The 23,385-nt window shown below is 44.4% G+C and overlaps 1 protein-coding gene across 2 annotated transcripts in view; it reads left to right on the top strand.

The window, feature by feature from the left end:
* AMN (amnion associated transmembrane protein) overlaps positions 1–23,385 on the top strand; it is a 98,487-nt gene that overhangs the window by 30,979 nt on the left and 44,123 nt on the right. For both annotated transcript variants that reach the window (XM_030214303.1, XM_030214302.1), the window contains exons 4-5: positions 14,688–14,781; positions 21,392–21,627. In XM_030214303.1, the coding sequence (XP_030070163.1) occupies positions 14,688–14,781; positions 21,392–21,627 (330 nt within the window). The remainder of the gene's footprint in view (positions 1–14,687; positions 14,782–21,391; positions 21,628–23,385) is intronic.

Below are 23,385 nucleotides of genomic sequence, written 5' to 3'. Positions count from 1 at the left end.
AATCCGAGGGAACGGTACAGTATAGGGGGTGAAGTGCTTCAGTGTACAAAGGAAGAGCGGGAATTGGGGGCGATTGTGTCTGATGACCTTAAAGCTTTCAAACAGGTAGAAAAAGTGACGGTCAAAGCCAGAAGGATGCTTGGGTGCATAAAGAGAGGCATGACCAGCAGGAAAAAGGAGGTGATAGTGCTATTGTATAAATCTCTAGTGAGGCCCCATTTGGAGTACTGAGTACAATTCTGGAGACCGCATCTACGGAAAGATATAAACAGGATGGAGTCGGTTCAGAGGGCGGCTACAAAATTAGTAAGTGGTCTTGAACGCAAAAATTATAGGGACAGGCTTATGAACCTCAACATGTATACGCTGGAAGAGAGGCGGGAGAGAGGAGACATGATAGAGATGTTTAAATATCTCAAGGGCATTTATATACAGGAAGAGAGCCTTTTTCAACTGAAGGAGAGCTATTGCTATGCTTTTTTTTTTTTTTTTACAGTGTAAGCTGTTTATGTTGAGTTGTACACCGCCTTGGGTGGCTCTTCATAAAGACAATTAATAAATAAGTAAATAATAAAAGAAACAAACCAACTTTGATATACAAAAATGGGCTATACTCCATCCAAGATGAAAAACAAAACAGCAAAACATACACCACAACCCAACTCTCCCATAAATAAACAGCCAGCATTATTCATTCTAAGGGTTGAAAACTTTATGCACTCTCTTGATTTTACTCATGTTTCTGGTTTGAGAAACACGAGTATTCATTTCTGATTTAGGAAAAGCGATTTTACCTCTCAAACAGGACTTTATAAGGATGATAAAAACTAGGAGCTTGCTGCGTTCGCACATCACTGCCTTGATGATGCAGTGATGATTTTTCTGGTATTATTCCTGTGCCAATACGAGTACATTGATGTAAGGAAGCTGCTGCCACCTGGCTGCCAACAGTCCTGTTTTTAATTCATTTCTTTTAAAGCAACTCACCTTAGTTAATTTTTTGCCAGTTTGGAGATATGCCATTCATTTCTTTTGCCAAGGGGCCCTTTTACTACGCTGTGGATTTGCTATGTGCCCAGGCCCATTTTACCACAGTGGGGTTTTGTGAAGAAAAAAAAAAAGAAAAGAAAATGGCTGTGAGGTAAATATATACTTGCCCAGTGGTCCTTTCCTGGGAGAAACCACCTCCATAAGGGCTCCCATGTTGTGCACTACTTACTGCAGGGTAAGCCCATAGCATTAAAAAAAATAAAACATTTCCAGCACACCAGATGTGGTGCACTTTGGGGTCAGCATTACCACTTGCTCCCGCGGTGAGCCAGTGGTAGTGCCGGATTGGCATGTGACAAAGCTCTACTGCTGCTTTGTAAAAGTGCCCCCAAGTGCTCCAAATAGCTCTTCTCTCTTGCCTATGGCTCTAGACTATGTTCTCAGTTCTTTCTCTTAGGTCAGGATTCACCCATGGCTTGGGTCCTACATCTACCCTTCAGGCTTTTCTCTTTTTGAGGACATAAGAACATAAGAGTAGCCATACTGGGTCAGACCAATGGTTCATCTAGCCCAGTATCCTGTCTCCCCACAGTGGCCAATCCAGGTCACAAGTACCTGACAGAATCCCAAAATAGTAGCAATATTCCATGCTACCAATCGCAGGGCAAGCAGTGGCTTCCCCATGTCTGTCTCAATAGCAGGCTATGGATTTTTCCACAAGGAACCTGTCCAAACCTTTTTTTAAACCCAAATATGCTAACCACTGTTATCATATCCTCTGGCAATGAGTTCCAGAGCTTAACTATTTGTTGAGTGAAAAAATATTTCCTCCTATTTGTTTTAAAAGTATTTCCATGTAACTTCATTGAATGTTCCTTGTACTTTTTGAAAGAGTAAAAAAATTGATTCACTTACCTAAGTACATAAGTATTGCCATACTGGAACAGACCAAAGGTCCATCAAGCCCAGCATCCTTGCCAGGTATTAGTGACCTGGTCAATCCAGGTCACTAATACCTGACAAGATCCCCCCCCCCCCCCCCAAAAAAAAAGTACAAAACATTTTATGCTGCTTATCCCAGAAACAGTGGATTTTCCCCGAGTCCAATTTAGTAATAGTCTATGGACTTTTCCTTTAGGAAGCAATCCAATCCTTTTTTAAACTCTGCTAAGCTAACCGCCTGTACCACATTTTCTGGCAACAAATTCCAGATCTGAATTACACGTTGAGTGAAGAAAAATTCTCCGATTCATTTAAAATTTACTACTTTGTAGCTTCATCGCATGGCCCCTAGTCCTAGTATTTTTGGAAAGAGTAAGCAAGTGATTCACATCTACCTGTTCTACTCCACTCATTATTTTATAGACCTGTATCATATCTCCCCTCAGCCATCTTTTCTCCAAGCTGAAGAGTCCTAGCCACCTTAGCCTTTCCTCATAGGGAAGTCATACCCATCCCCTTTATCATTTTCATTGCTCTTCTCTGTACCTTTTCTAATTCCACTATATCTTTTTTGAGATGCGGTTACCAGAATTACACACAATATTTGAGGTGTGGTCGCACCATGGAGCGATACAAAGGCATTATAATGTCCTCATTTTTGTTTTCCATTCCTTTCCGAATAATACCTAACATTCTATTTGCTTTCTTAGCAATGTGGGATAAACAAAGGAATCCTGTTTAGAAGGAATGGATCTATAGAAGCTTAGTGGTAATTAGATGGCAACACCAGTAACTAGGAAGCAAAGCCTGATCTGTGCCCAGATCGTGGTTGGACAGATTCAGCTTTGGAAGTTGGAGAACAAGGCCAGTGCTGGGCAGACCTCTACGGTCTGTGCCCTGATCATGGCTGGACAGATTTGTCTGGCCTGGAGTGGAGCTTTTCAGGGGCTTCAATGGGCTGGATTGGGTTTTCAATGACAACTTTAGAAATTTTAAAACATTTGTCGTCCTTCTCTGCACCTTTTCTAATTCCACTATTTTTTGAGATGCGGCGACCAGAATTGAATACAATATTCGAGGTGCGGTCGCACCATGGAGTGATTCAAAGGCATTATAACGTCCTCATTTTTGTTTTCCATTCCTTTCCTAATAATACCTAACATTCTATTTGCTTTCTTAGCCGCTACAGCACACTGAGCAAAAGGTTTCAACGTATGAACGATGACACCTAGGTCCCTTTCTTGGTTGGTGACTCCTAACGTGAAACCTTGCATGACGTAGCTATAATTCGGGTTCCTCTTTCCCACATACATTACTTTGCACTTGCTCACATTAAACGTCATCTGCCATTTAGACGCCCAGTCTACCAGTTTTGTAAGTTCCTCTTGTAATTTTTCACAATCCTCCTCCATTTAATGACTTTGAATAACTTTTGTGTCGTCAGCAAACTTAATTACCTCACTAGTTACTCCCATCTCTAGGTCATTTATAAATATATTAAAAGGCAGCGGTCCCACCACTCAGGATTTTGTAGACCTCAATCCTATCTTCCCTCAGCCGTCTTTTTTCCAAGCTGTAGAGCTCCAACCTCTTTAGCCTTTCCTCTCCTCATATGAGAAAAGTTCCATCTCCTTTATCATTTTGATCACTCTCTGAAAACCTCTCCTTTGTCTGGCTTGTGGCACATTAGGATCTAGGGGACAGCTGTAGACTAAAATGGAGTTACCACCTGGCTAACATGTTGCTCTTGTGGTAATTGCGTCCGATATGCGCATCTGAAAAATAATTTTTATTTTCAGATGCACATATTGGACACGCATCAAGTAGCATTTGACGCGTGTAGGTCATTACCGCTAGATCAATGGTTGGCGGTAAGGTCACAGACCCAAAATGAACGTGCAACAATTTTGATTTTGCCGCACATCCATTTTCGGCAAAAATTTTTAAAAAAATCTTTTTTTACAGGCGCACTGAAAAATGGATCGGCACGCGCTCAAAACCCATGCCTACGCTACCGCAAGCCATTTTTCAGCGCACCTTAGTAAAAGGGCCCCTATATCTTTTTGAGGGTATGGTCGTCAGAATTGTACACAATACTCCAAATGAGGTCTCAGAGACTTTCCAGAGGCAATATCACCTCCTTTCTCGGTGATTGCTGCCCACCCCAAATTTGAAAACTGGCAAGGGATACTGGACTTTTTTTGTGACAGCTTCAGGAACTACAGATGTTCATGTTATAAATGGCCTAACAGAGCAGTACATTGACAGTCAGGGAGCCCTGGTTCAGATCCCACTGCATAAGTACATAAGTAATGCCACACTGGGAAAAGACCAAGGGTCCATCGAGCCCAGCATACTGTCCACGCAGGCCCGTGCCAAGGGTCTATGCCGCCCCCCCGCAGACGAACTGTTGGCGCCCCCCCACAGAAGAACAGTTGGCGCCCCCCCCGCAGAAGAACAGTTGGCGCGCGCGCCCCTCTCCCCCCCCCGTGAAGATGATCGCTGCGCACCCTGGGGGCCTTTAAATCTTTTACTTGCAGTCGCAGCAGCGTCTGTGAAAGAGGAGCGCTGCCGACGTCTCCCTTCCCTTCGCGCTCTTGGTTCCCTCAGTGTCCGCCTTCTTCTGACGTCAGAAGAAGGCGGGACACTGAGGGAACCAACGAGTGCAAGGCAGTGGCGTAGCTACGTGGGGCCTGAGGGGGGCCGGGGGCCCCCGCAGATTCACTCCAGGACCCCCCTCCCGGCGAACCCGCCCCCGCCGCCGCCTACCTTTACTTTTGCTGGCGGGGGATCCCACTCCCCGCCAGCCGACGTCTTCTCAGTCCTTCCTGCTCTTCAATTTGTTTGCTGACGTCCTGCACGTAATTGTACGTGTAGGACATCAGACTCAGAGAACAGCAGGAAGCGACTGAGAAGAAGACGTCGGCTGGCGGGGAGTGGGATCCCCCGCCAGCAAAAGTAAAGGTAGGCTGCAGCGGCGGCGGGTTTGCGGCGGGAGGGGGGGCGGCAATGTCGGCGGTGGGGGGGGCGGCGCCAGGGGGAGGGCTAAAATGTGCCCCCTCCCCCCGGGCTCTGGACCCCTCCCCCACGGAAGGCTGGCTACACCCCTGGTGCAAGGGAGACGTCGGCAGCACTCCGTTTTCACAGACGCTGCTGCGACTGCAAGTAAAAGATTTAAAGGCCTTGGCGGCGCGGGGCGAGGGTAAGCACTGCGGCGGCGCCCTCCAGAGGTGGGCGCCCTCCTGCGGTGCTTACCCCGCTTACCGCATCGGCACGGCCCTGTGTCCACGACAGCGGCCAATCCAGGCCAAGGGCACCTGGTAAGCTTCCCAGATTTGTAACATTTTTAAAAAATTGTGAACTCTCCAGATATAAAAATATTGTACACCACTTCCATATAAATCTAAAGCCTATTGAAGCTTTGTACATTCAGGAATGCTAGGTATGTGTCTGTCCCTAGAAGGTTCACAATTAAAAAAAAAATCAAAGAGCTGAAGTGGGATTTGAACCAGAGTCCCCTGGCTCTCAGCATACTGCTGCAATCATTTGGTTATTCCACATGGATGTCTATGGGGCTATTTTATAACATGATACAATGAGGATCTCTATATCAAATATATACCCATTAACAATGGAGGAAAAGACCACAGTGCAGTTCAAGCCCTGTCATATTTAGTCACTGTGTGACAGGGTTTGAACCACTACTGAATCTTTTCCCTCCATTGTTAATGGGTGTATATTTGATAAAGAGAACTTCATTGCATGTTGTTTTGGGTTATCCTTGAGTTTTGAGTGGGGATATATGACTTCTAACCTTTGCTCACTTGCCCTGTACCCCACCTCTTTAATTCCCTTACCTCTTAATTGTTCTGTTTACCTGTCTTATTTAGATTGTGAGCTCTTTGAACAGGGACTGTCTTTTCGTGTATGGTGTACAGCGCTGCGTATGCCTTGTAGTGCTATAGAAGTGATAAATAGTAGTAGTAGTAGTCTCTTGTAACCAGAGCTAATATTGTGATGTCATAATGCCTCAGGCCACCAATAAGAGCCAACCTCATCAGTGATGTCACAATGGCTTGATTGTCCTATACTTGGCTTACTTTTATTACATAGCTCTTTGAGCAGGGACTGTCTTTCTTCTATGTTTGTGCAGCGCTGCGTATGCCTTGTAGCGCTATAGAAGTGATAAATAGTAGTAGTAGTAGATAAATATTTTTTCATCTTGTGCTTATTTTATAACATGACTCGTCAGTTTAAACAGTATCAATATCTTTTAACGAGGGGGTTGTCTGTACCATTACAATATAGTACCCAACTCTATTAATACTTATACATCTCTTTAGAGCACTCCAACGGTATTCTTGTATAGGATCTATCAGATATTTCTAGCTCCACCATTCAGGCTAATGTGAACCAGGCACTTTTACGGTGGGCAGATATTCCTCATCTGATCCTCATTTAATCCTACTCTTTTCCTTATTACTTTAATTACATTTTCAAATTTACTTAGCTTTAAAATTGTAGTCAATGTTTTTACATCTCTTCTTTTATTATTATTACGGAGACAATCATCCGTTGGAGTGGTCTAAAGAGATGTATAAGTATTAATAGAGTTGGGTACTATATTGTAATGGTATTTTATAACATGGGCATTTCTATGCTGCCACAATGAAGCCCATTGTTTTTCCCTGTTCACATTTTGGATGTTTGTTTGTAAAATGGATGTTCATGCTGAACATAACGGACATCCATTTCTCATGTATTTTTGAGCAGTATCTGATGACATACAACCTGTTCTAAAATAAATGAGAAATGGACATCCTTTCTAAAATGAGTTTCACATATACCACATCAAACACTCTCCCTGAGCAACTTTTTAGGTCACTCAGTCAAAGAAATTAATCACCAGTCAAAGAACTCCCTCTGGTAAAACCATCCTACCTCGGATCCTGTAATTCATTACATTCCAAAAATTGAATTGTCTGTTTTAGGAGAGGATCCCATTTTCTTACTGCTAAGGATGTTATTCTCAGCCTCCTTCTTACTTCAACTTTTGTGGAAAGGAACCACATCCGTCTTCAGTCCAGTGGCATAACTAGGTGGGGCCACAGGGGCCTGGCCCCCCAAAATTTGTTCTTGGCTGTTGGGGGTCCTCAACCTCCAGCAGCTGAAGCCTTCATCCAGCGCTGGTCTCCGTTGCTTCCACATTGCCTGCCCTCTCTTCCCCTCACATCCGGCACACTTCTTTTAGTGAAATTGAGCATGCTCAGTTTCTCTAAAATGAGCGTGCCAGACGTGAGGAGGAGAGCAGGACAGGCAATGTGGTGGTGGCAGCGCTGTAGACCACCGCTGGACAAAGGCTTCAGCTGGCGGGGGTTGGGGACTACCACCAGCTAGGTAATTGCAGCAGCGGTGCTTCAACTGGCGGGGGATGGGGACCCCCACCAACCAAGATGTGTACAGCGATAGGGTGGTGAGGCGGCAGGGGGGCAGCAGACCAAAATGTGCTCCCCACCTTGGGCTCTGGCCCCATCCCACCTCGAGGTCTAGCTGCGCCCCTGCTTCAGTCCTCTGGAACTACTCTCCACTCTAAGGAAACATTGACAAAGTTGGACAGTGGAGCCATCCGAAGTTCCCTTAATTCCTTGAATATCATCTAGTCCAGGTAGTTCCATATGAACACAGACATCCAAAATGTACTCAAAGTCTATGTTATTTTCATTCCTATTTGTATCTGTTTTTCAAGTCCTACTCTCAGCCCTTCCTCAGTGAACACTGAACAGAAATATTTGTTAAGCAATTCTGCTTTTAACTCATCAGCCTCTACATATTTCTCCAGTTCTCCTTGAGTTTTGCAATGCCACTTTTGCACTTCCTTCTATCACTACCATATCTAAAAAAGGCTTGTTCCCTTGTTTTACTGTATCAGCTATTTTTTTTCTTCCAGTTACCTCTTTGCTTGATTGACTACTTTACCAGCTCCTCCTCTTACATTAACCAGACGTTGCTGCATATTTCCTCTTATATTTTAGGACCACTAACCTTGTTTTTCCTTAATTTATCAGCAGTTTCATTTGAAAACCATTATTATCAGTTTTTCCTTTTACCTTTATTCACTTTCATAACAACTGTTTCGTTGTCCTAACTTTATACAGTTACTTAATAGGTTAGCGGACTGAAAATCACTGCTAAACCAGCTAAGTTGCTGCTCCACCCCAGTGACGTAGCCAGGAATTTTTAATATGGGGTGTATCCCCTGCGTCACCAACCGGTATCTTAAAATCATCTCCACTCTAGTCTTCGCCTGGGCAGTGGTAGCGGCATTCATAGGCTGCTTGCAGCCTGCACCAGGACTCTCTGAACTGCCCGCCCTTCACAAATTAGGAAGTTGCATCAGAAGGGGCGGGACGGTTCAGAGAGAAAGTCCCGGTGCAGGCCACAGGCAGCCTATAAGTGCAGCTGCCACTGCCCAGGCAAAGACTGGAGTGGAGATTATTTTAAAGCACGGGAGGGTCTGACGGGGTGTGTAGGCAACACACACACCTTGAATAAATGTGCCACTGCTCCACCATAACCTGCCCCTATCCTAGCCAGTTAGGGGATGGTGAGTTTGCAGTAATATCCAGCAGCACTAACTGGTTATGTTTCACTGTATATCGGCTGCTGGCTTGCTCAGTGGGATTTAACTGGGCAGAAGCTTCTCCTGCCCGATTAAATCCTTTTGAATATCAACCCTATATTTACAAGCACTGCTATGGTGATAACCAAAATTATGGAAAATGCTGCAAAAACATTCAGCATCTGTATAGAAAATGTACCATACTAGAACACTAATTTTCAGGATTCACGCACCACTGCATAGGTAACACTGCCAATATACTGGGCCTTTGTCCACCACCTACCAGGAAATTTGAACAAGCCAGACTGTGTTAGATCCCTACACAGAAAATAAATGCAAGCATAATCCTTCTCCACAGACCCATGCAGAAAACCGACCCGCACTATACACATAGTATAATATCACACATTAGAAATAGAAGCATGCAGACAAAATTTAATCTTAAAACCCTATTCCAGCTACTTGAATGTGCTGTTCACTGCCATCGTCTTGACTTTTTCATCTCAAGCTATTCTTGATCCACATCAATCCAGCTTTTGCCCTCTACATTCAACTGAAACATCCCTTGCTAAAAGTCTCCAATGACCTGTTCGTGGCCAGATCCCAAGGCATCCATTCTATTCTCATCCTTCTCAACCTGTCTGCTGCTTTTGACACTGTTGATGACCACCTACTCCTTGACAGGCTGTCCTCACGTGGGCCTCTGTTCTTTCTTGGTTTTCTTCTTCTCTCCCCCTTTGCACTTTTAGGGTATGCTCTGGTGGATCCTCGTCCACTGCTATTCCACTATCAGTCTGTGTACTTCAGGGCTCTGTCATGGGACCATCTATACATATTCCCTTGGAGCTCTTATCTCCTCACATGGTTTTCAGTAATATCATCTTTATACTGATGACTCCCAAATCTACCTCTCCACACCAGAAATTTCAGCAGGAATCCAGGCCCAAGTTTTAGCCTGACTGTCTGACATTGCTGCCTGGATGTCTCATTGCCATCTGAAACTAAACATGGTTAAGATAAGCTTCTTATCTTTCCCTCTAAACCCACCTCTCCTCTTCCCCCATTCTCTATTTCTGTAGATAACATGCTCACCCTCCCTGTCTCCTCAGCTTGTAACCTTGGAGTCGTCTGACTTCTCTTTTTCTCTGTACAAATCCAACAGATTACTAAAACATTGTTTTCTCTCTATAACACCACCAAAATTCATCCCATCTTTTCTGAGCACACACCAAAAACCTTATCCACACTATCACCTCAAACTTAGATTACTGCAACTTGCTTCTCACAGGTCTCCCACTAAACCATCTCTCTCCCCTTTGATATGTTCAAAATTCTGCTGAACAAATTATATTTCACCAGTGTCACATTAGCCCTCTTCTGAAATCACATAATTAGTTCTCTATCCATTTCCACATTTATTTTATTTATTGCATTTGTATCCCACATTATCCCACCTCTTTGCAGGCTCAATGTGGCTTACAATTCGTCATGGATACTGGAAGTAGAAGAGAATATACATTTGGTTTTACAGAGGGTTTTGGGTTACATGGTAGTGAAATACATGATAGCGTTAAAGCAAAAGACGATATAAGACATTTCTGGATGTATTAAAGATTGTACAATTACACGTGCTGATCTTTGTGATATATCTTGTCGAAGAGAGAGGTTTTCAGTAGTTTTCGGAAATTGGTCAGTTCATAGACCGTTTTCAGGTTGCGTGGTAACGCTTTCCAGAACTGCGTGCTCACATAGGAAACGGTAGATGCGTGCATTAATTTGTATTTCAGACCTTTGCACATACATTTCAAACTCCTCTTATTGATTTACAAATGCGTTCACTCTGCAGCTCCTCAGTACCTCTCCACATTCTTAGCTTTCTCTACACTCTTCTCCAGGAACTCTATTCATTGGGTAAATCTCTCTGATCTGTATCTTTTTACTCCACTGCGAATTCCAGAGTCCGTTCCTTTTATCTCGCTGCACTATATGCCTGGAATAGACTTCCTGAGCCAGTATGTCAAGCTCCTTCTCTGGTCATATTTGAATCTAGGCTAAAAACCCACCTTTTTAGGCTGATTTTAACTCCTAACTCATATTCACTTGTTCAGTACAAATGCCTGTTTTAATCATTCCCACCATAAGTAATTCCATAATCCCGTATTTGTTTTGTTGGTCTTGATTAGCTCTGTTGAGTAGGGTTGTGTTTATTGTTGAGCAGGGACTGTGTTTAGTATAGGGTACATCTAGTAGTGCTTTGGAAATGATGATAAGTAGTAGTAGTCTTAGTAGCTCTAGAAGACAACATGACAGTCAACTTAACAAGGCAAGCCTTCTTCTATAAAATGGCTGCTGGATTACTGCTGCTGTCTGAACATCCAAACAACAACAACAACCCCTATGAAGAACCTCAGAAAGAGAAACCAAAGTAGGGACAGACAAGTAGCCTTCCAAGTGAAGCCCATAAGAACACGCTAGAAGTATGATCATAAAGGTCAAACATTTTTTGAGGCACCAAACTGAAGAATGACTCGACACAGAACCATATTTCAGCATGCACCGCCTGCTTCAGGAGTCATAAAACTCATGCTTCTCTTAGAATAGGGCTGGATTTAAGATTTTGATATCCAGAAGCAAGACTAAACAGCAGATCCCAGAGTGTGAAGGAGGGAGGAATCATAGGTGCTTGGTAACTTAGCTGTTTGGGGAGGCTATGGTGGAGTGGGGCTAAGGTAGGGTTAGGGTGTGGAGCAATACAAATACAAAAGTCACCCAAGACCCATAGAGTAACTTTACCATACTGTAATAGCGCTGACTTCCAGGAATCACACAACAAGGGCCTACCTAGGAAAGAGCAGCACTATAAATATTGCGGTGGTTACTAGAACATCAATATACATATTGGAAAAACTAAACAAGTTGGACTAGTAGAGATCGATCTACACAGACACTCAGTGCTTAACAAAATACCTTGCCTCTTTCACACCAACAGGACACACAGATCCTCACCAAATATAGAATACATAACCATAAAATAAAAAACAACAAAAAAAAACAAACAAAAAAAACAGAAATATATAGACAAAAATTAAACTGAACCCCCAAGAAACCAGACTCTGCATACACTGCAACAGCAAATAAATAAAAACAGTAACATGTGTCTGCCTGTACTGTGCAAAACAAAGATAGCAGCTGTAAATTTCGAAAACGGACATATTGCAATCATTGTGGTCAGTCTGTATGTGTGTGACTAGCAGCTAGTTAGATGCTTTTTCCATTAAAGACAACGTAAGGTTAAGTGCTTTGCCCACGATCACAAGGAATTTCAATGGGATTAAAACCCTGACTTCCCTGGTTCTCAGTCCTCTGTGCTAACCATTAGGCTACTCCTATACACCTTAGAAAAACACACTAATTTAGCTGTATACTCTATGTTTCAATCTTTTTAACAAAGAAAAATCATCCTGGCGCGCCATTGTGAAAGCAATAGGCAGTCCGTTGCTATCCACAAGTGTAGGATGACCTTTTTACCTATCAGGACTGTCTTTTTGGAGAGATCTGAGACAGTTGGAACTTATCAAAACAACAACGGTCTCCGATGCCAAGTAATCCCCCAAAGACCAGATGCATGATTACAAATCTGCCTCCAGAAATCCAAAACTCCTGGACACTTCCAGAACATGTGTCCCAAGTCTGCCGGAGAATAGCCACACTTCAAACACTTATTGTCTCTCCCCATACTCGCCCGCCACGCCCTATGTGGAGAGATAAACACGCGTGCAAGAAACTTATATGATGTCTTCCTGCAACACCACACTCTCTGAGACTCTTGGAATGTCCAAAAAGCATGCCTTCAATTGTTCTGCTTGAATGCCCACCACTAATTCCCTATTCCACTGCACTGCCAAATTAACATAATCATAATCGCCAAGTTGTTCCCGAAGCTCTGCATGATAATATTTTAGGGGCACCGCCCTTTGAGCATCCAAAGCCAAGATAGACAATAACCTTTCCCAAACTACTGGGTTAATTGACGAAGAGGGGGGGGGGGGGTGACCACACATAGTGACGTAACTGAAATACTGCTCTATATCTGGACATTTATGCCTGCTCTTGAGCCGACTTCATAGTAACATAGTAGATGACGGCAGAAAAAGTCCTGCACGGTCCATCTAGTCTGCCCAAGATAAACTCATATGTGTATACCTTACCTTGATTTGTACCTGTCTTTTTCAGGGCACAGACCGTATAAGTCTGTCCAGCAGTATTTCCCACCTCCCAACCACCAGTCCCGCCTCCCATCACCGGCTTCGGCACAGACCCTGTATAAGTCTGCCCTCCCCCATCCTAGCCTCTCAACCACCAACCCCTCTTCCCCCCGCCACCCAATTTCAGCTAAGCTTCTGTGGATCCATTCCTTCTGCACAGGATTCATGTTTGCAACTTCAATGTAGGTGCTATTGCTGCTGGATTTGTGCCAGTGGCATAGCCACAGTGGGCCTTGGTGCCCCACAAGGCCTGCTGGTTTGGCTGGCAGGGGTCCCCAAGCTTCACGCATGCCAGGAAGGGAAAGCAAGGCAGGCAGCGCAGCGGCCAATATTGCCGGAGGAAAGCTTCTGCTGATGAGGCTTGGGGACCCCCGTCAGCACAAGTATGTGGGGTTACAGCAGGGGTTGAAAGCAGCAGGGAGGCGGGGCATGATGGGCACCCCCACACACATACACACTTTGGGCTTATGCCCCCTCTCGGATCAAGGTCTGGCTACACCTCTGATTTGTGCTATTTTATTTTTTTATAAAGCCACATAGGCGCCTATATGTCTTGATAAAATAAGGCCAAAATAAGTGCCCTTCCTTCCCTATGATAACACAACCTCTTATGGACTGAACAGTTCAAATAAAATCACTTATATATCTGAAGCTACTGAAATCATTATTAATTGCTTTGAAAAAAAATAAAGAAGGCTTTCTATTATACAAACACCGAAGAGATGGAATGTACATCTTTGGAGGTTTTTGATGTCTGGGATGACTCAGGTACAGAATACACTGTCTTGCATGAAAGAAGGTTCCAGTTCTGTTTTTTTCTATGATTTCATGAATCAAACAGTCTTCTCCATCACGTTGCAGTCAATAAACAGACCCAAAATACATTTCCTTCTGATTCTTATGTAAGAACATAAGAATAGCCATACTGGGTCAGACCAATGGTCCATCTAGCCCAGTATCCTGCTTCAAGCAGTGGCCAATCCAGATCATAAGTACCTGGCAGAAACCCAAATAGTAGCAAGATTCCATGCTAACAAGGCGAGCAGTGGCTTCCCCCAAGTCCATCTCAATAACAGACTATGGACTTTTCCTCCAGGGACTTGTCCAAACCTTTTTTAAACCCAGATACGTTAACCACTGTTACCACATCCTCTGGCAACGAGTTCCAGAGGTTAACTATGCTTTGAGTGAAAAAATATTTCCTCCTATTTGTTTTAAAATTATTTCCATGCCTTACTGGGTCAGACCAATGATCCTTCTAGCCCAGTGTCCTGTTTTCTAAAAACAGTGGCCAAGCCAGGTCACAAGTACCTAGCAGAAACCCAAATTGTAGCAACATTCCATACTACAAATCTCAGGGCAAGCAATTGCTTTCAATGTCTGCCTCAATAGCAGACTACAATCTTTTCCTCCAGAAATTTGTCCAAACTATTTTTTAAACCCAGAGACACTAACCGCTGTTAACACATTCTTCGGCAAAGAGTTCCAGAGCTTAACTATACAGGAGCAGTTCCATCCCCTTTATCATCTTGGTCGCTCTTCTTTGAACCTTTCCTAATTCCGCTATATCTCTTTTGAGATACAGCAACCAGAATTGAACATAATACGCAAGGTGAGGTCACACCATGGAGTAATACAGAGGAATTATAAGATTTTTGTTCTTATTTTGCATTCCTCTCCTAATAATTCCTAGCATCCTGTTTGCTTTTTTTGGTTGCTGCAGCACACTGTACAGAAGATTTCAGCGTATTCCTCTACAATGACAGTATTTATAGTTAATTGTTTTTTTTTTGTTTTGTTTACTGTACAAGGTAATGAAAGCTTCTGGGTATTCTGAAGATAAGTGACAACCTTTGCTAACTTTTTTCTAGTATATTCCGTGGGATGGAGAATTCATTTTGGCCTCGGGTGCAGGATTTGCTGCGTATTCTACCCATAGCAGCAGTGATCCAGGATGTGAAATAGGTATGTCCGGTAACATCCAGTCTCATTAACAGATGAATACATTACATTATGTTGTGTAAATATTTGGTTCTGTTGCTCTTAATAATATAAAGTGATATTTTCCATGCAAGGCCTGACATAATGAATGAACACACTTCCATAAAGGAGTGCTTGATGCACAGAAATTGCAAAAAAGTGCCCATCCAATATGTGTGTAATCTCACAGGCTGTATGCACAAAAATGTAATCATTATTTCACAAAGATTCCTGAGAGCAGAGTTATGGGTTAATACAAACACACTCTGGCCAATATGTAGCGCTATTTAACCAGCCAGGAATGGCTCCTGGCTTGAAAAATAGCACTTAACCGGCTATTCCTGAATATTCAGTGGGGGATAGCTAGCTATCTCCCGATGAATATTTGCAGTCAGTGCATAGCGGCTGGCCACGAATATTCAGCGCATCGCTGGCTAAGGTTGGCAGCCTAATCGGGCTGCTCAAATAGCAGGGCCTACCTTTGGCCGCTATAAACTTAACCAGCAAGTGCTGAATATTGACTTGGCCAGTTAAGTTTAAACCAGCCAAAAATAAACCGGACATGCAATGTCTGTCACTGGAAACAGTCTGGCATTGAATAACCGGGCTCAGCACCAACCACGGGGGTCAGCCTGGCCTTCTCCAGCAATCTGAATAACGGCCCCCACTTCTTTTAGAAATCTCAAATGCATTTAACCCCCCCAAAAGACTTGTGTACAACAAATTGGAGGTGTAAATATAAACAAATACAGGGAATTCGATAAATTGGTGCTTCGGTTTAGGTCTCACAATGAAGAGCGCATAAGTCAATTCCATTAACAGCACGTGTACCCACGTTTAGGCTCCCCCTCTTACGCCATGTCAGTGGCAGATACCAAGTGACCTGCGTAATTTATAGTAGTCTATAAACTACATGTTAACTGGGAGACTCGCCTATAGTTGCCCATGTGTATGCCCTCTTTGCGGTTAGGTGCTCTAGTATCTAGCACGGTGGACTGACAGTGATCTGGGCCCCCGGGCAGTAAAGGTCATTGGGCCCCCCGGCTGCTGCCTGCCACTCGCCACCCCTCCCACACACTACAGTCCCCCTACCATTGCAGCTGCCACCCCCTCCTGCACACTACAGTTCCCTAAGCCTCAGTGGTCTCTTACCAGTCCTACCTTGAAGGGCCCTAGTAGTCTAATGGCTTCTTTGGGGGCAGGAAAGAAGCCCACTCTTTCCTGTCCACTGCTTCTATTCTGCAGAGGCCACCAGACCACAAGGGATCTTCAAGGTGGGACTGGGAAGGGCCCACTGAGGCTCAGGGGGAAAGAGCCCCTGGGCCCTTGGGCAGTGCTCAGTTGCCCAAATGGTCAGTCCGCCCTTTGCACGTAGAGGAGAGGGGTAGTATGAGTAAAGCGACCCTAGCGGAAGACGAGACGGGCAGCAGAGTTTTCAACCGATTGGAGAGGAGAGAGGTGACTAAGTGGGAGACCAGCAAGAAGCAGATTGCAGTAGTCTAAACGAGAGGTGACAAGGGTGTGGATGAGGGTAGAGTGCTCGGAAAGAAAGGGGTGGATTTTACGGATGTTGTAAAGAAAGAAACGACAGGTCTTGGCAATCTGATGGATATGAGCAGAGAAGGAGAGAGAAGAGTCAAAGATGACCCCAAGGTTTCGAGCTGAGGAGACAGGGAGAATGAGAGAGCCATCAGCAGAAATAGAAAACGGGGAGAGTAGGGAGGTGGGTTTGGGGGGAAAAATAAGAAGTTCGGTTTTGGTCATGTTTAATTTCAGGTGGCGTTGAGACATCCAGACAGCAATGTCAGACAAGCACGCTGAAACTTTGGTTTGGATGCAAGGTGAGATATCAGGGGTAGAAAGGTAGATTTGGGAGTCATCAGCATAGAGATGGTAGGAAAAGCCATGGGATGCGATTAATGAAGAAGAAGTGTAGATAGAAAAGAGAAGGGGACCAAGAACAGAACCCTGAGGTACGCCGACAGGCAGAGGGATAGAAGTAGAAGAGGATCCACCAGCGTGAACACTGAAGGTGCAGAGGGAGAGGTAGGAAGAGAACCAGGAAAGGACAGAGCCCTGGAATCCAAGTGAGGACAGGGTATTGAGGAGTATGCTGTGATCGACAGTGTCAAAAGCAGCGGAAAGATCAAGAAGAATGAGGATGGAATAGAGACCTCTGGATTTAGCCAGTAATAGGTCATTGGAGACTTTAGTAAGCGCAGTTTCGGTTGAGTGGAGAGGACGAAAACCAGATTGTAGTGGGTCAAGAATAGCATGTGAGGAGAGAAAATCAAGGCAGCGGTGGTGAACAGCACGCTCAAGTAATTTGGAGAGAAAAGGGAGGAGGGAGATGGGTCGGTAATTAGAGGGACAAGTAGGGTCGAGTGAAGGCTTCTTAAGGAGAGGTGTGACCACAGCATGTTTAAAGGCAGTAGGGACAGTTGCAGTGGAAAGTGAGAGGTTGAGAATGTGACAGATAAAAGGAATAAGAGCAGATGAGATGGCATTAAGAAGGTGGGTGGGAATGGGATCAGAGGAACAGGTGGTACATTTTGAGGAAGAAAGGAGAAGTGTAGTTTCCTCTATAGTAACTTCAGGAAAGGAGGAAAAGGAATGAGGGGAAGGAGAGAGAGGGGAATGGACTACTGGAGGGAGAGGTGGCGAGGTAGAGAATTCAAGGTTTATCTTTTGAACCTTGTCGTGAAAGAATTCAGCAAGCGTCTGAGGAGATAATGAAGGGGGAGTTGGGGGAGGGGGCACCTTGAGGAGAGAGTTCAATGTGGTGAAGAAAAGTCGAGGGTTAGAGCCAAGAGAGTTGGTCAGTTGGATATAATAATCCTGTTTGGCTCGTAAAAGAGCAGATTGGAAGGAGGTCAGCATGAACTTAAAGTGTAAGAAATCAGCAAGGGAAACAGGTCACATCTCTGGTACCCCTGTCACCTTTCTGGGGAATATTACACTTGTTTCTTAGCTTTAACAAATATGCAAATTAGCTACACCAGATGCAAATCCATTCTATCAGCATCCCTGATCCAGTCTTGTGGGGAACAACTTCTTTCCACCAACAGTTCCTCTGGCTTTCTTCAACTGAGCCCACTTATTTGGGATACCTGGGTCTCATTTTAAACACAGCCTCCTCCCCTGGACAGGACTTCCCGCTGTCACTGTAACTTTACAGTCCTGTCCTCCACCCCACTGCTGTTAGTCCAGTTCCAGTTAGTATGCAGTTCCCTCTGGCCCAATGTTCCTTCCCCATGGGCTTCTACAACAGTTCTTCACTCCATTACTACAATATCCATAGCAAGGTAAGTACCTTCTTGGTTTTTAGAGGGGTCCTTCTCTCTCAGCTTCCCAGGGGTCTCCTCCAGCAGGTCTCTCCCTTCTCCTTCTAGCTTCATGCTCCATCCATTCAGGTCCCCATTTCCTCTCATTTCTCTTCTTGGAGGGTGCTCTTTATAGGGTGGCTAATAATACTCCCCACCTCTTTAGGCCCCTCCCCCTGGTTCCAGAAAGGTCCAGGCCCAGAACTCTATCCACCTTACCCTCACCTACTCTGAGAGCGCCCCCTGGTGGCTTCTTCAGGGAAGGGCAGGTCCTATACCATGAGCACCCCCTAGCTGTCCCTTCAGGTCATTACATGGATGTACCCCTTTTGGCTCCCTCTAGTGACCAGATCAGGACATTTTCCAAACTTTTCCCTGGGACAGTGCCCTCTGGTGGCCTCCTCAGGATAGGGCAGTCCTGTGTTTATCACAATTTAGAAAATAATCTCCAATCTGTACGGTTCTTTACCAGAGAAATGTTATCCAAATCAATTGAATTAAGAAGCATAACACAAATAAATTCACAATGCAAATCTGATGTACCTTAAAATCCTTAGGTCAACAGTTGCTCACTTTTCCCTGTGGGAAGGGCACAAGGATACCATTTGGAGTGAAATGCTAGTTCAGTCCTTATATTTGTGGCTTCTGATTCTAGATGCTTTTTTTTAAATGGAAATTTAGATACTTATCTTAACATAGAGAGAAGGGCATTTTCGATATAACGTTCAAATGGCAAAATAAACATGTCAGACATCTAAAAGTGCAAGTCCATAGTGGAAGAAAGAACTAAGGGCCCCTTTTTACAAAGGAAGTACTGCTGGGCTACCGCAGCATCCCGGTAGTAGTTTCCTTCTCACCCCCAGCACGCCGTCATATCCGGCACTACAAAAATATATTTATTTTTTTAGCACCAGTGTGTACCCAGCGGTAATCGGGTTAGCGCAGGAATCGGGTTAGCATGGTTAGCGCGGGAGCCCTTACCCAGGGCCACAAAGAGGGGGGGGGGGGCAGGGGGAGCAAAATTCCCCGGGCCCGGGGTCTGTCTCTCTCTCCTGCTCCTGACGGAATGTGAGTGATTGCGTTCTGACAGGAGCAGAAGAGAGAAATCTCCAGCGCCGGGCCCCCCCTTACATTGCCTACCTAGCAACTGCTGGGCCCTCAGGCTGCACATGCTCAGTTTTAAGACCGAGCATGTGCGACCTGAGGGAAGCAGCCGCAGGGGCAGGCAATGCTGAAAGTACCTGGGGAGATCAGGACATGTACAGCTGTTCACCAGTTATCACATATAACTGTTTTTCACAGGGCTTCAAAGATCTCTCTCTCTCTTTTTTTTTTTTTTTTTTCCTGGCCTGAAACTGAACTGAAAACCAGTGAAGTCCAAATGAGATGAGCTCCAGGGCCAATCAGAGCCCAGTCAACAAGAATTCAAATATATACTACTTCTTGCTTCCTGTTTGTGTCAAACTAAAGAAAAAAAACACTCAGGGGGTCTTTTACGTAGACGCGCTGGCGTTTTTAGTGTGTGTTAAAAATAGGCACACGCTAAACGCTAAAGACGCCCATAGGTATACATTGGCGTCTTTAGCGTTTAGCACATGCTAAAAACGCCAGCATGCCTTAATAAAGACCCCCTCAGTTCTCTGTAACAGCTTTACAGCAAAGAAACACCACCTGTGGCCAAATAGGAGAAAAACACTTCAGAACATAATCAATGCAGGAAAATATCCAATACATTTTACAGGATTAAAACATACTGTTTCTTCACAGGCGCCTAAAACTAATGTGCGGTAGGCAATCATGCCTAAGTGTATTCTAAATACCGTGTGTAAATCTACACACGGTATTTAGAACACGCTTAGGTGTAGTTCATATGCGTAAATCTACACGAGTCCATTTACACCAGCGAAAACCTGGTGTATATCCCTGCGCGTAGATTTGCACGCACTGGCCCATATTTTATAATGACACGCATAGATTTTGGAATGCCCACAAAAATGCCTATTTTCATGCCCCCCTAACCATGCCCCTTTTTGCCTGCATGCATTAGAATTTAGGCACAGTACATTACAGAATATGCTTAGCAATGTACGCACGCAAGTTCTAATTTTTACCAATTAGTGCTTGTCATTGATTTACACGCATAACCACATATAACTCTAGGCATGCTATATAGAATCTAGAGGATTGTGCTTCATGAGGCCCTTGACCTGGATTGGCTGCTGTCGGGGACAGGATGCTGGGCACGATGAACCTTTGGTCTTTTCCCAGTATGGCATTACTTTTGTACTTATTTACTAAAAATGTACTTTAACCTGCATTAACCCATTATCACAGGTTAGTAAATCTGGCTCTTATTTAACTACTAGTAAAAAAGGCCCGTTTCTGACACAAATGAAACGGGCGCTAGCAAGGTTTTCCTCGGCGTGTGCATGTTTGAGAGAGTGTATGTGAGAGTGACTGTGTGTGAGAGAGAGAGTGAATGTGCGAGTATGTGTGTGTGTGTGTGTGTGAGAGAGGGAGAGTGAGTCTGGGTGCGAGTGTGTCTGTGAGAGAGAGAGTATGTGTGTGAGAATGAGAGTGAGTGCAAGTGCGTATGTGAGTGAGAGAGAGAGAAAGAGAGAGAGAGAGAGAGTTTCACACAGATACAGTGTGTGCGAAAGAGAGAGTGTGTGTGTGAGAGACAGACTCTCTGTGAGACTGAGTGTTGAGACCAAGAGAGTATGTGAGTGACTGTGTGACACAGAGTGAATGTGATACAGTGTGAGACAGTGTGTGAGAGTGAGAGAGAGAAAGACATTGACTGTGAGAGAGAGAGAGAGAGAGTGTGTGAGAGACATTGTGTGAGAGTGAGAGAGAGAAAGACATTGACTGTGAGAGAGAGAGTGTGTGTGTGTGACAGAGATACCTCCTCCCCCCACTCTCTGGTGTCAGCCCCCCCCCCCCTCTCTCTCTGGTGTCTGAGCGTTATTGTGCAGGACACTGAGCTCTGGCTGTGCTTCAAGGAACTGACCAATCCTATTTAATAGAATGCACCTCCAACATTCTGAAGCCGATAAACTTCGTGTGGTTGGTCACTTCTGCTTGTGACGAACCAGGAAGTACGTGATGTCAATTCAGGAGATGGATACAGAGAGCAGGAGTGCCTCGGCCATGCAGTCAGCTACAGAATGTTGGAGGTGCGTTTTATTATATAGGATTTGTGTGCTTAACCCTTAGCATCTTGCAGTGTTTTCCTTTCACTTGTAACAGCTCCCTCTGGCCTGTCTCTGTAGGATCAACTACTACATTTCGGGATGCAGACAGTTACCAATGGTTGGATCCTGAACTGTGGCACGCAGCATCTTCCACTGATGACTTGGAATCTGGAAATTATCTCTTTTCTGTGCATGAGGAACGCGTTCCATGCCAATATGACGATGTTATTTTTCCAGCTGGCAATTCATTCCGAGTAAACATTCAGCCATCTGATCAAATGATTGAGTTGAAAAGCATTTCTGTAATGGGCCAGGTGAGTGGCATAACAGCATCACTTCTGGTTACCAGGCTGGACTTCCCCTCTATTCCATTGTTTTCAAAACAGTTCATGTTTCAGAAGCATCATTTTTTAATGTAGGTAAAGCTTGATCAAGAGATATAAGTGGTATTCTTTCATATTAGAAAAATAATAGTATCTTTTTATAACTTTTGTACATAAACTGATCAATATTCAAAAGCACATGCGTTCACTGGCAGCACTGACCAAAAATTATTAAAAAAATTAAAAATAGGTCCAACAAAGGTATAACTTTTTCCATTTTTACTACAAAATAGCCAAAGTTATATGTGTAAAAATAGGGTATGATTTGAGGCGAGGCAAGGGCAGGCAAAAGAATTATACATTCAGCAGCAAAATTCAGACTCTGAACGTTTAACTTACACATGTAAGTAGTGACAGGCATAACTTTAACAAATAAGAAATTCATTTAAAGTTGTTCGTGGATATTTAGTGTGGTCCTTCCATATTTTCTGCCACTGAAAATCTGCATCATTTTAAATAGATTTGTTCTCTGTTTAAAGTTGAGCAGTGGCCTCATCTCTGAAACTTGATCTGACAGAGACATGGATAACTAAGAACACATAGGGGTCAATAGTGAAAGTAATGTAATGTAATGTGGAGGAGTGGCCTAGTGGTTAGAGCACTGGTCTTGCAATCCAGAGGTGGCCGGTTCAAATCCAGCTGCTGCTCCGTCATTTACTATGTTACTATCCACCTTATAATTGAAAGAGAAAAACGCCTAGATTTTGACCCAAATCGGGAGAGAGATGGGCGCCTTTCGCCGATAATGGAAAAAAAGTATGCGTTTGTAGCTAGAATTTAGGGCACTTTTCCTGGACCCTGTTTTTTCACGAATAAGGCCCCAAAAAGTGCCCTAAATGATCAGATTACAACCAGAGGGAATCGGGGATGACCTCCCCTGACTCCCCCAGTGGTCACTAACCCCCTCCCACCACAAAAAATGATGTTTCACAACTTTTTATTTTCACCCTCAAATGTCATACCCACCTCCCTGGCAGCAGTATGCAGGTCCCTGGAGCAGTTGTTAGGGGGTGCAGTGGACTTCAGGCAGGTGGACCCAGGCCCATCCCCCCTACCTGTTACAATTGTGCTGCTTAATGCTTAGTCGTCCAACCCCCCCAAACCCACTGTACCCACATGTAGGTGCCCCCCTTCACCCCTTAGGGCTATAGTAATGGTATAGACTTGTGTGCAGTGGGTTTTGAGGGGGATTTGGGGGGCTCAACACACAAGGGAAGGGTGCTATGCACCTGGGAGCTGTTTTACCTTTTTTTTTGTTTTTGTAAAAGTGCCCCCTAGGGTGCCCGGTTGGTGTCCTGGCATGTGAGGGGGACCAGTGCACTACGACTTCTGGCCCCTCCCACGAACAAATGCCTTGGATTTATTCGTTTTTGAGCTGGGCGCTTTCATTTTCCATTATCACTGAAAAACAAAAACGCCCAGCTCACAAACTGTCGAATAAAACATGGACGTCTATTTTTTTCGAAAATACGGTTCGGTCCGCCCCTTCACGGACCCGTTCTCGGAGATAAACGCCCATGGAGATAGACGTTTTCGTTCAATTATGCCCCTCCACGTTTGTGATCATGGGCAAGTCACTTAACCCTCCATTGCCTCAGGTACAGACTTAGATTGTGAGTCCTCCTGGGACAGAGAAATTACCTGAATGTAACTCACCTTGAGCTACTACTGAAAAAGGTGTGAGCAAAA

Source organism: Microcaecilia unicolor, chromosome 9, assembly GCF_901765095.1.
Source record: "Microcaecilia unicolor chromosome 9, aMicUni1.1, whole genome shotgun sequence".
NCBI classification, from domain to species: domain Eukaryota; kingdom Metazoa; phylum Chordata; class Amphibia; order Gymnophiona; family Siphonopidae; genus Microcaecilia; species Microcaecilia unicolor.
This window is presented reverse-complemented; position numbering and strand designations above follow the sequence as displayed.